Consider the following 12,486-nt stretch of genomic DNA (forward strand, 5'->3'; position numbering starts at 1 on the left):
TTTTGTATTTTTAGTAGAGATGGGGTTTCACCATGTTGGCCAGGCTGGTCTCAAACTCCTGACCTCAGGTGATCCGCCCACCTCGGCCTCCCAAAGTGCTAGGATTACAGGCGTGAGCCACCGTGCCCGGCTGTCTTCTTTGGAGAAATGCCAGTACAGAATCTTTGTCTGCCTTTTAGGTTCTTTTTTATTATTGAGTTGTAAAAGTACTTTATATATTCTTAAGTCCTTTATCAGATAAGTGATTTACTAATATTTTCTCCCATTCTGTCGGTTTTTTTACTTCTGCTTGTTAATGTATTCATACGCTGTATAAGGACTTTTTGGTTAACAACAGACCACATATATGACAGTGGGCCCATAACATTATAATACCATATTTTTACTGTATTTTCTCTATGTTTAGATGTACAAATACAGTTGCCTACTCAGTAGAGTAACATGCTGTACAGCCAGGTGTGGTGGCTCAAGCCTGTAATTCCAGCACTTTGGGAGACTGAGGCAGGAGGATCACTTGAGCCTAGAAACTTGAGACCAACCTGTGCAATGTGGCAAGACCCTGTCTCAAAAAATAAATTAGCTGGGCATGGTGGCGTGTGCCTGTAGTCCCAGATGCTGGGGAGGCTGAGGTGGGAGGGTCACCTGAGCCTGAAAAGTTGAGGCTATAGTGAGCTATGATCATGCCACTGCACTCTGGAATGTATTCCCATGGTTAAATGGTACATGACTATATGTGCATTTACAGCTATATATTCTAAGCATTGCTTTAACTGCATTCCATATCATGCCTTCATTTTCATTCATCTTGAATTATTTTCTAATTTCCCTTGTGATTTCTCCTGTGACCCACTGGTTATTTAGGATTGTTTCAATTTCCATATATTCATGAATTTTCCAGATTTTCTTTTCTTCTTTGAGTGTTTAAGGAGAATATGGATTTTCTTGTTGTGGGTGGAGTGTTCTGTACATGTCTATTATGTCTAGTTGCTTTGTCATGTTGTTCAAGTGTTGTTTCATTGTTGATCTGCCTGGTTCTATCTAGTATTGAAAGTGAAATATGGAGTGTTTTGTTTTGTTTTTTTGAGACTGAGTCTCCCTCTGTCGCCCAGGCTGGAGTGCAGTGGCATGATCTTGACTCACAGCAACCTCTCCCTTCTGGGTTCAAGCAGTTCTCCTGTCTCAGCCTCCCAAGTAGCTGGGATTACAGGTGCCCGCTGTCACGCCCAGCTAATTTTTGTATTTTTAGTAGAGATGGGGTTTTTACCATGTTGGCCAGGCTAGTTTCAAAGTCCTGACCTCAAGTGATCCGTCTGCCTAGGCCTTCCAAAGTGCTGGGATTAGAGGCATGAGCCACTGCGCTCGGTAAGATCTTTATTACTGTTTGTCTGTTCTTTTCACTTCTGTGTATTTTTATTTCATATATTTGAGGCTCTGTTGTTACTTGCATATATGTTTGATTATATTCTTCCTGATGAATTGACCCTTTAATTAAATTTAAATCCCTCTTTACCTCTAGTAACTTTTTTGTTGTTGTTTTAAAGTCTATTTCATTTTATATTACTAATAGCTAATAAGTAAAAGACCAGCTTTCCTAGGGTTGCTGTTTGGGTAATATATCTTTGTTCACGCTTTTTTTTTTTTTTTTTTTTTGGGATGGAGTCTCACTCTGTCACCCAAGCTGGAATGCAGGGGCATGATCTTGGCTCACTGCAACGTCTGCCTCCCGGGTTCAAGCGATTCTCGTGCCTTAGCCTCCTGAGTGGCTGAGACTACAGGCGCGCACCACCACACCTGGCTAATTTTTAGTATTTTTAGCAGAAATGGGGTTTCTGCCATGCGGGCCAGGCTGCTCTCAATCAGCTGGCTTCAAGTGATCTGCCCATCTCAGCCTTGCCAAGTGCTGGGATTACAGGCATGAGCCACCATGCCTGGCCCACTCTTACTTTCAATCTTTTTCTCTCATCGACTGTAAAAATGTGTTTCCTAGGCTGGGCGTAGTGTCTCACGCCTGTAATCCCAGCACTTTGGGAGGCTGAGCCAGGAGAATCACCTGATTGGGAGTTCAAGACTAGCTTGACCAATATGAGGAAACTCCATCTCTACTTTACAGAATTAGCCAGGCATGGTGGTACATGCCTGTAATCCCAGCTAAACGGGAGGCTGAGGCAGGAGAATCACTTGAACCTGGGAGGCAGAGGTTGCCGTGAGCTGAGATCGTGCCACTGCTCTCCAGCCTGGGCAATAAGAGTGAAACTCCATCTCAAAAAAAAAGAAAGAAAAATGTGTCTTTTTTTTATTTTAATTCAATCTGACAATCTGTCTTTGGATTGGATTATTTAAGCCATTCATATTTAATATTGATAATTAGGTTTGTTTCTTCCATTTTACTTTTCTGTTTGTTTGTTTGTTTGAGACGGAGTCTCGCCCTGTTGCCCAGGCTGGAGTGCAGTGGCGCGCGGTCTCTGCTCACTGCAGCTCCGCCTCCGAGGTTCACGCCATTCTCCTGCCTCAGCCTCCCGAGTAGCCGGGACTACAGGTGCCCACCACCATGCTTGGCAAATTTTTTGTATTTTTAGTAGAGACGGGGTTTCACCGTGTTAGCCAGGATGGTCTCAATCTCCTGATCTCGTGATCCGCCCGCCTTGGCCTCCCAAAGTGCTGGGATTACAGTCGTGAGCCACCGCGACTGACCGCATTTTACCTTTTTGTTCCTCTTCAGTGGCTTTTCTTTCACATTTTTTTCCTAATATTTTAATTCCTTTCATGATGTATTCACTAACTTAACTCGAGTAAGATATGGAAATGTTACTCCCAAATGGCCTTGTTTCTTCTTCCTCTTTTTTGTGCTATTACCATTACACACGTTGTGCTTTGTATACAGTGGGAGTGTGGTCTTCCTAGTGCTTCATCCTTTGTAGATAGAGTAGAAGCCTGTACGAATGCTTTTGATCATCTTTTCACTGAATTTGATAGCATAAACCTTTTCCCTTACTACTTGGATGGCTTCACATTGAGTCTCATTTCTCCTTCACTTTCACTCATCTCCTCCTGTATGAAGCAAGGTTTGTGGCCACTTTGCCTCTTGGTGCGCCATTGCTGAGGTTTCCTCACGCTTTGGATTTTCTTAGTGTCTGGCTTGATTGGAACCTAGCAGCCAGGTCTCCATCTGCGGAGCCAGAACCGCCGTGGTGGGTGTTTTGACCGTTGATAATGGAGGTACAGCCCTTGTCCTCTTGTGTGAGGAGCTGAGGTCTCATAGCAGAGCCTTTTTCTTTCTCTGGTTTTTCAGGGCAGCCGATGAAGTGCAACCTTCACATGAATGGGAACGTTATCACCTCAGACCAGCCCATCCTGCTGTGAGTTCCAAAGGCGGGGTGCTGGGGAGAGGGAACTCCGTCCATCTCTCTTTATTCTAATGGGTAAACTGCCTGCATCACAGCTCCCCTTCATCCCCCCATCCCGTTTCCTTTGTTCTAATGGCAGCTGGTTGTTTCAAATGCTTAACTCAACCAAAATGGTTTGCTTTGTCATTTCCCCAGGGATTGACCCTACAGGGGCTAGCATTATGATCTCGTTCTCAGCCTTCTGATTTAGAAATATCTGAGTGGAAGGTGGAGGGGAGGCTGCTTGGGTCTCCCAGCTGTGTGCATCATCATCATCCTAGGAACACAGAACTCCACCTCATGATTGGCTCTGATGGAGACAGAGCCAGATGCTACCCCTCTTTTTGTTCCCCAATTAGGTTTTTTTTTTTTTTTATCCTTCTCTGCTCTCCACAGGCGGCTGAGTGACAGCCCATCGGTGAAAAAGGAGAGTGAGCTGCCTCGCAGGGTGAACTCTGCCTCCTCCTCCAACCCCCCTGCCGAAGTGGACCCTGACACCATCCTGAAGGCACTCTTCAAGTCCTCAGGGGCCTCTGTGACCACGCAGCCCACAGAATTCAAAATCAAGCTTTGAGCAGGGGAGTGAGGCAGCTGGAAGTGGGGGCAGAGGAGGGTGGCTCTGTTTCCCCAAGGCAAAGCTTATGACCAATGGGCCATCGGACTGGAGACCCCTGATTGTGGGAAGGGTCACCAGGGGTAAAGAGCTTCCTCACTGGATGGGACCCGCATTTCTGTGTTGTGTTCTGCCATGTGCTTTCTCTGTACGTTAACGTTTCCTGTAGTATGTTTCTTCTCCATCTCATCACCAAGTTAGGCGTGTGTTTTTCAGTGTGCCTCCGCCAGCCTCAGCCCCAAGCTGATTTCTTATCTGGAAATGGTACACTGAATTCTCTGGGTGGCTTTCTTGTGGCCCCATGGGATGCAGGGCGGGGGCTGTCTGAAGGACCCTGCTTTTTCCAGGGGCCGACGGGCTGCCTGTCCTTTGTGTGTATTAAGCTTTTCAGACAACGGAGGGGATGGAAAACCCTGGTATCCTCATGGGAGCCAGGTCGGCCTGAGAGCTGTGCCGCTCCTCTGCCTGGTCATTGGAGGTGCCTGGGTGGGGAGCAGGTCTCAGGCCTCTTGTCCTCTCCCCAGTGGCTCCAGGCCTCACTAATGGCAAGGGCAGGATGAGGCTCACCGCTGGGAAGAGTGTCCAAGCTCTTGGCTTGGAGGCCCGTGCTGTCTCCGCCCAGAGGAAGTTCTCCAGAGTTCACCTTTCCCTTTTCCTTGAGTTGTGCTGAATGCCCTGCCCCAGCTCTCTTTCCCTTCTGGGTGTCTCTGCTAGGAGGGGGTTGTGTTGTGAGCCCTCCTGGTTCTCACCTCGCCTGGCACTCATCACACCCTGGTTTTGTGCAGCTGCCAGCTCTCCTCTGGTTGGGCCTTTCAAAGGTTCAACCTCCCATTCTGCAATGCTGTGGGTTTGGAGCTTATTTGAATGGAAGAGGTCGGTTTGCTCCTGGCTCTCCATTTCTGGCCTAAGTTGTCTACAGGACAGTGGTCAGGAGTGCCTGGAGGCATATATCCAGCTGCCACCAAGGGGCACTGTTTGTTCCCACTTACGTGAGTGACCCATCCATCCATGACCAGAGGGTTATTTTCCTGCCTTGGCAGAGGAGGAGTCAAGGGAGCAGGGCAGCTCTACCAGGCAAGCTGTTTCCCCAGTATAGGCACAGGCAGTTGGGACAAAACTATAGAGCCCAGGGGCAGTCCCTGAATGACCAGGCCAGTGTTGTCCCTGGTGTCACTGAGTGGTCCCCTGCTGGTTTGCTGGGAATGAAGGGAATCCAGGCTGGTAGAGCTGGAACCAGTTGGGGAGCACAGTTCTGGGAGCTCTGCAAAATCAGTAGCAAGTGCTGGGAAAGGCGCATGCCAGAGATACTCAAGAGTTCCCGAGACTTGCTTGAGGCTGACCCAGTGAAGAAAAACTCAGAGACTCATGTTTCCAGAGGTCAGTCAGTCAGGCAGGAAGGACCCAGGGTTTGAACTCAGCTTCAGTCTGCAGACTCTGAGGCTGTCCAGGCCGGGAAAGTCCAAGGAAGGGGCCTGGTGGTGCTCCACTTCCAGTTCTTTAAAGAATGCTGCTTTTTATTCTCTTAACCCCTTCAAGTGGGTGCAGACTTCTCGTTAGCAGCTGGAAGACATTCCTCCCACACTTTACCCTTCCTGGCCCAAGAGAGCATCCAGAAGGCAGTAGGACCTGGCTTTTCAGGTACTGGGAACAGGGGACTCAGTGCTTGGACTCTGCTTAGGGTGGGGACGGTAAATATCCTGCCTGCATGGCTTTACCCTCCCTCTGATCCCAAAGCAGGGATCTTCTGGTTGTCACAGAGTTTGATTGAGTCCAGCTGCAGCCATGTGGCCATCTGGAGCTGGTGCTGTAGGTGACCATCTGGTACATTGAGGGGACCTGTTTGCCGCCTCCACTCTATAAGCAGTAATCTTGGGAGACCGGGAAGAGAAGGTGGTGGGCTAGTCCTGTGTCCTCCTTCACTTCCCATGCCCCTGTGTTACCCGTCTGTGTCTCCCGTGCAGAAGGAGAGGAAGAGGCATTAAGGGACGAAGGGTGATTATGTATTATCCATTTCTGAATAAACATTTGGTATTCCTACCTTTGAGTTATCTTTTTATTTTGAGACAAAGTCTCACTTTATTGCCCAGATTGAAGTGCAGGGGCACTATCTTGGCTCACTGCAACCTCCGCAGCCAGACTCAAATAATCCTCCTACCTCAGCCTCCCAATTAGCTGGGACTACAGGCGTGCATCACCATGCCTGGCTAATTTTTGTAGAGATGGGGTTTCACCATGTTGCACAGGCTGGTCTTGAACTCCTGACCTCAGGTGGTCTGCCTTCCTCAGCCTCCCAAAGTTGGAATTACAGGCATGAGCCACCACACCCAGCCAAGGGTTTTGATCTTCAGGGATTTCAACATTTGGAGTGCAACTTAATTATTTAAAAAATAGGTTCTTGATATGATACCCAGGATGGTCTTTAACTCCTGGGCCCAAGTGATCCTCCTGCTTCGGCCTCTCAAAGTGTTGGGGTTACAGGCATGAGCCACTGCTCCCCTCCAGGGATGCAAATTATTTGATACTCCTTTCTTCAGAAGATGGGGTCCCATGCCCATCCTGAACCCAAGTGTGCTCTGTTACTACTTTGACCAGATGTGACTTTGCCATTTCTGGGCCTACGCTTTCAAAGACTGTCACTTCCCCATTTTCTGTGTGTGGAACATTCTCTGGGAGCCTTGACACACCACATTAGAAGTTGCCTGTTGGGGCCAGCACGTTCACTCACTTCTGTAATCCCAGCAGTTTGCAAGGCCGAGGCAGGCAGATCACATGAGGTCAGGAGTTTGAGACCAGCCTGACGAACATGGTAAAACCCCGTCTCTACCAAAAATTACAAAAATTAGAGGGGCGTGGTGGTGGGCACCTGTAATCCCAGCTACTGGGGGGCTGAGGCAGGAGAATCACTTGAATCCGGGAGGTGGAGGTTGCAGTGAGGTGAAATCACGCCACTGCACTCCAGCCTGGGCAACAGAGCGAGACTCTCAAAAGAAAAAAAGTTGACTATCTGCTGGGCATGGTGGCTTATGCCTGTAGTCCCAGCAGTTTGGGATGCTGGGGCAGGAAGATTACTTGAGCGTAAGGAGTTTGAGACCAGCTTGGGCAATAGGGTGAGGCCCTATCTCTACAAAAACAAAAACGAAAAATGACCTCAGCTACTCAGGAGGCTAAAGTGGAGGATCATTTGCACCCAGGAGACAGAGGTAGCAGTGAGCTGTGATCATGCCACTGTACTCCAGCCTGGGCAACAGAGTGAGACTGCAGGAAAACAAAAGTTGACTACTGAGTCTCATGTGGAACTGCCCACCTGACATCTTCCCTGAGAGGCCTAATGGGCGTCTCACCATGGCCCACAGAGAACTGATCCACTTGATTTTCCCCAAGCTGGCCCCTCTCCTGCAGTCTCCCCATCTCAGTCAATGGCAACACCATCCTCTTAGCTGCCCCGACTGAAAACCTAGCAGCCATCCTGGATTTCTCTCACAGTGCCTATTCAATGTGTGAATGCATGCGTGGAAAGCTGAGTTCGCACTCGTGACTGGCCGGGGTCAACGCTGACGTTCCCTCCCACTTGGCGCGCTGATTTGACTCTGAGCTGATGAAGGTTGGGCCCTGGCGGGCGGGGCCGGAGAGGCGGGCCTGGAGCCAGGGGGCGGGACAGACGCCACGGAAACGCGATCGCGCCGGCGCCGAACCACAACTCCCGGCGACCCCCGCGCTCCCGGGCGGCAAGATGGTGGCGCGCAGGAAGAAGCGGCCGGCGCGGGAACGGGACGACCGTATCCCGAGCCCACCGGGTTACGCAGGTGAGGGGCTCCGGGAGGCGAGACCGGGGGCGGTCAGGCATCGCCAGGAGGTGTTTGGGGGTTGGCGGCGGCCGAGGGTCCCCAGGAGCGGCCGCACGGTTAGGTGTGAGCCCGGGTGGCTCCTGGCCCCAGGCTCGGGAGGTCGTGAGGCTCGGAGGACGCAGGAGGCGCTCTTCTGTCTTCCCACTCTACCGGGGCGAGCCTGTCTTCGTCCACGCTTCCCGTGGGTGAGCCCACCTCTGTCCACCCCTCACCCAGGGCAAACCCATTTCCGTCCACACTCGCTCATCCAGGTGAGCCCATCCCCTTCTCATCGTCTCTGCTCCTAGTCCAGCCCCCAGCAGCTCTTACCTGGGCTGTTATGGGCTCTCCTATTTGGTTGCCCTCCTTCTCATCTTGCCGCTGCTTCTGTTCTCCACCCATGTGGTAGAATGTTCTTTTTAAGTCCATTTAAAATTTAGATCATGTCTCACACGCCCACGATAGCTCCCACATCCACTGCATTCCCTCCAGTGGCTTTATCAGGTAGCTTCTAAAACAAAAAGCAGACTTCTTAACCTGTGTGGGCCACGTGGTCTGGCTGGTGCTGACCTAAAGCTCTTTCTGTTTCTCTGAGGCAAGGTGCTTTTTCCCCCCTGGGTTTTTGCACGTGCTGTGCCAATTTGTTGCTTATTGGCGTTTCTGGTCTGAGCTTTAATGTTGCTTCCTCAAAGAGGCCATCCCTGAGAGCCTATGGAAAGAAGACCTCTGCCACCCCATGACCCTGTAATGTTTCTTTCATAATTGATACAAGCTTGCTGTGTGCTTACTTGGTAATTGTCTTCTCCGTTATTGCAACTGAGCTTCCTGAGTTCAGGGACCGCAGCTCTATGCCAACCGGTAGTCTGACGGAGGTGTGAGAAAAATAGAAGCAGTTCCTAGCTTTATGAGATTACAGTCATGGGTGTGCCAGCGATTAACCAAAGAATCTCATCAGTATAGCCTACAGACTGTTAAGAGAAGCTGTGAAGGCATAGGCAGTGGGATCTGACCTGGCAGGAGGGGCTGGGGGTGACGCTGAGGCTCTCCTGAGGAAGCGAGGTTTGAGCTAAACCTGAAGGTTAGCGGGAAGGAAGAGGGTGACGCGCCAGGTAAGAGAGGCCAGTGTGTGTGAGGCCCTGGTGTACCCAGGGGAACAGGGAGAATCCAAGGTGGTGGGGGAAGATGGTATGAGAAGAGGCCACAGTGGCAGGCAGGGTCTCTCGGAGCTTCCAGCCACGGTTAAGATTTTGGTGTTCACTCCAAGAGCCGCAGGGTTCGAGCTTCCCTTTCATTGCACCCCCATCTGTAATCATTGCCCATTTATCTTCTCTTTCCCTGCACCACCTTGGGAGGCCCTCCTGGGCAGACTCTTAGAGCCCGCACAGGCTTTGCCAAAGGGTAGGGTCGGGGGGTTGGTGAAGGGATGGATGGATTGATGAGCAGATAGGACTAGACAGGGATGTGGAGAAAGGAAGTTGTGTGAATGTCTTGCTGACCTCAGCTCAGGGTAGCCTGGCCATCCCTCCCCTCCCATTTCCTTTCCAGCTATTCCAATCAAGTTCTCCGAAAAGCAGCAGGCTTCTCACTACCTCTATGTGAGAGCACACGGCGTTCGACAAGGCACCAAGTCCACCTGGCCTCAGAAGAGGACTCTTTTTGTCCTCAATGTGCCCCCATACTGCACAGAGGTGAGCTAGTGTCTGGGAGGGGACCTGTGGGCTCTAGGTGGGGGCTCCCTTGGCCTCCACCAAGTCCTTGGTGGTGAGACGGACACAGCTAATGGGAGCCCCAGAGGAGAGTGTCCAGAGGGCTACCTTGATCTCCAGTCAGGAAACGGGTTTTTCAAAGATGTCTTTAAAAGTATAATCCTGCCAGGCATGGTGGCTCATGCCTGTAATCCCAGCACTTTGGGAGGCTGAAGGGGGCAGATCACCCGAAGTCAGGAGTTCAAGACCAGCCTGGCCAGCATGATGAAACCCCGTCTCTACTAAAAAACACAAAAAATGAGCCAGGCGTGATGGCGTACGCCAGTAGTCCTGACTACTCAGGAAGCTGAAGCATGAGAATCCCTTGAATCTGGGAGGCGGAGGTTGCAGTGAGCCGAGATTGCGCCTCTACACTCCAGTCTGGGTGACAGAGTGAGACTCCATCTCAAAAGAACCCAAAAAACCCCCAAAATTATCTGGATATGGTGGCACACGCCTATAATCCCAACTACTTGGGGGACTGAGGCACAAGAACTGCTTGAACCTGAGAGGCGGAGGTTGCAGTGATCCAAGGTCCGCCACTGCACTCCAGCCTGGCAATAGTGTGAGACTCTGTCTCAAAAAAAAGAAAAAGTATAATCCTAAGTAGCCCAAGGCTTTTTTACGTATTACCCGAAGTTGTTTGAATTGCGTGTTTTCTTTGAGATTATACGTGTCCATAGTTTAAAAGTAGGAAAGTATAAGGAAATAAAAAGTGCCTCTCGTTCTATCCAAACACAACTGTTAATTTTTATTTTTTTTTTACAAAAACTAAGGGAATTGCTCCCTCTGTTGCTCACGCTGGAGCGCTGCGATCTCAGCTCACTGCGACCTCGCTTCCTGGGTTCAAGAGATTCTCCTGCCATAGCCTCCCAAGCAGCTGGAATTACAGGCGCCTACCACCATGCCCGGCTAATTTTTGTATTTTTAGTATAGACAAGGTTTCACCATGTTGGCCAGGCTGGTCTTGAACTCCTGACCTGAAGTAATCCGCCCCCCCTCAGCCTCCCAAAGTGCTGGAATTACATGCGTGAGCCACCGCCCCTGGTCAAGAGAATTGTTGGATTTGTTTTCAAAAAAGAAACTCTAATTTGTAAAAGAATCCTCTAAACTTAGGGAAAAAAGAAGCGTGTAGAAGAGGGGGTGTGAGTTCTGACCTTTTTTGAAGTGCAGCATGTGTACAGGGAAGGGCCCCAGTGGCAAGTGTCCAGCTCGTTGCATCCCAGAGACAGAACATACCTGTGTAGTCAGCACCCAGGTGGAGACACAGCAGCACATCCCAGAACCCCCACTGATAACCTCCATCCTGACTGTCACAGCATAGGGTCACCACTGCTGATTCAGACAGACAACCTCCGTCCTGACTGTCACAGCATAGGGTCACCACTGCTGATTCAGACAGACAACCTCCGTCCTGACTGTCACAGCGTAGGGTCACCACTGCTGATTCAGGTAGTAAAACTTGTCATATATATATAAAATCAGAATAATAGCAAGAATATCCCTACCTGTCTCCAGTGAGAGAGAGCGGGAATATGCCGGGCACGCTGGCTCATGCCTGTAATCCCAGCATTTTGGGAGGCCGAAACGGGCGGATCTGAGGTCAGGAGTTCAAGACCAGAGCTGAGGTCAGGAGTTCAAGACCAGCCTGGCCAATGTGGCAAAACCCCGTCTCTACTCAAAATACAAAAATTAGCCGGGTGTGGTGGTGGGCGCCTGTAATCCCAGCTACTCGGGGGACTGAGGCACGAGAATCACTTGAAACCCGGAGGTAGAGGTTGCCGTGAGCCGAGATCACGCTATAGGACTCCAGCCTGGGCTACAGAGCAGTGCTCCAACTCAAAAAAAATAAAAAATAAAAAAGAGAAAGAGCAGGAATATTGACCTCCATATTATCCCTGCAGAACAGGTCGGAGGCTGTGGTGCCCACAGACTCCCAGTTTGGGTAGATGTGGCTGTGGCTCTGAGTCCTTCAGGGGCGCTGGACCCCTGGCAGTGCCACCCATGGTGGAGGGAGGCTTTCGGATGCCCCTGCAGATGCTCACACTTGACTTCCCTCTCCCTGCGGCAGGAGAGCCTGTCCCGCCTCCTGTCCTCCTGTGGCCTCGTCCAGTCTGTAGAGTTGCAGGAGAAGCCGGACCTGGCCGAGAGCCCAAAGGAGTCAAAGTCGAAGTTTTTTCATCCCAAGCCGGTTCCGGTGAGCCGCCAAGCACGGGGTTCCGCTAGAGTGAGGGGGGTGGGGCATTGTCCCCAGTGTGTTGGGGGAGCTGGCAGTGGGACGTCAGAGCATTCTCTGGTCCTGAGCCCATCCTCACCGTGTGTGGTGTAGGAGGCTGTCCAGGTGACAAAGCCTGCAATTCCTTCCCAGATTTGCCACATCCTTGCACTTCTTGCCTGGCTTTTTCCATCCCGTGTTAATGCTCAGGGACCGTCTCTGCTGGGCGCTTGCGGGGCCTCCCCCGGCTGCCCTCCTGCTTCCCCCGCTGAGGGAGCGCCTTCCCCAGGCTTAGGGGCCGGGTCTGCAGGAGCACTGTTCTTCACGGCTTTCCCAGTGGCCCTGGAGCCCACACCTCCTCCCCACACAGTGGCATCTGGCATGGTGTGTGCCCAGGCCTGGCTTCCAAAAACCTGCCCTGGCCCAGGGCGACCCCTGCGTGTCACAGCATCCCTCCTGTGACTGGAAGAAAGGCAGCCTGTGTGTCCCCTCTTCCTGAGGAAGAGCTGGGAACAGCTGTCACTTCCCGCAGAAGCAGGATCACTGGAAGTGTGGCTGCCCCTGACCTGGGTTATGGGATGGCCTCTGGTTCTCTCCAGGGCTCAGGAGTAGCCTAGCACTGTCTCCCCTGGTGTAGCCACCGGCTAGGCTGAGGGCGGGCCTGGAGACCTTGTGCCAGACATGCGGAGGCGCCCCCAGCCTCTGA

At 51.2% G+C, this 12,486-nt stretch overlaps 2 protein-coding genes across 2 annotated transcripts in view; both read left to right on the plus strand.

Moving 5' to 3' along the window:
• Positions 1–6,033, plus strand: part of LOC105552582 (polymerase delta-interacting protein 3-like) — a 13,677-nt gene extending 7,644 nt beyond the window's left edge. The window contains exons 3-4 of the mRNA XM_011998290.1: positions 3,290–3,356; positions 3,780–6,033. Coding sequence (XP_011853680.1) covers positions 3,290–3,356; positions 3,780–3,957 — 245 coding nt within the window. The 3' untranslated portion in view covers positions 3,958–6,033. The remainder of the gene's footprint in view (positions 1–3,289; positions 3,357–3,779) is intronic.
• Positions 6,034–7,682: 1,649 nt separating this feature from the next.
• The window catches only part of RRP7A (ribosomal RNA processing 7 homolog A (S. cerevisiae)), a 156,215-nt gene continuing 151,411 nt past the window's right edge, over positions 7,683–12,486 (plus strand). Inside the window, exons 1-3 of the mRNA XM_011998286.1 lie at positions 7,683–7,799; positions 9,366–9,508; positions 11,637–11,762. Of these exons, the coding sequence (XP_011853676.1) occupies positions 7,727–7,799; positions 9,366–9,508; positions 11,637–11,762 (342 nt within the window). The 5' untranslated portion in view covers positions 7,683–7,726. The remainder of the gene's footprint in view (positions 7,800–9,365; positions 9,509–11,636; positions 11,763–12,486) is intronic.

The sequence above is a fragment of the Mandrillus leucophaeus genome, unplaced genomic scaffold (assembly GCF_000951045.1).
Source record: "Mandrillus leucophaeus isolate KB7577 unplaced genomic scaffold, Mleu.le_1.0 Scaffold565, whole genome shotgun sequence".
NCBI lineage: Eukaryota > Metazoa > Chordata > Mammalia > Primates > Cercopithecidae > Mandrillus > Mandrillus leucophaeus.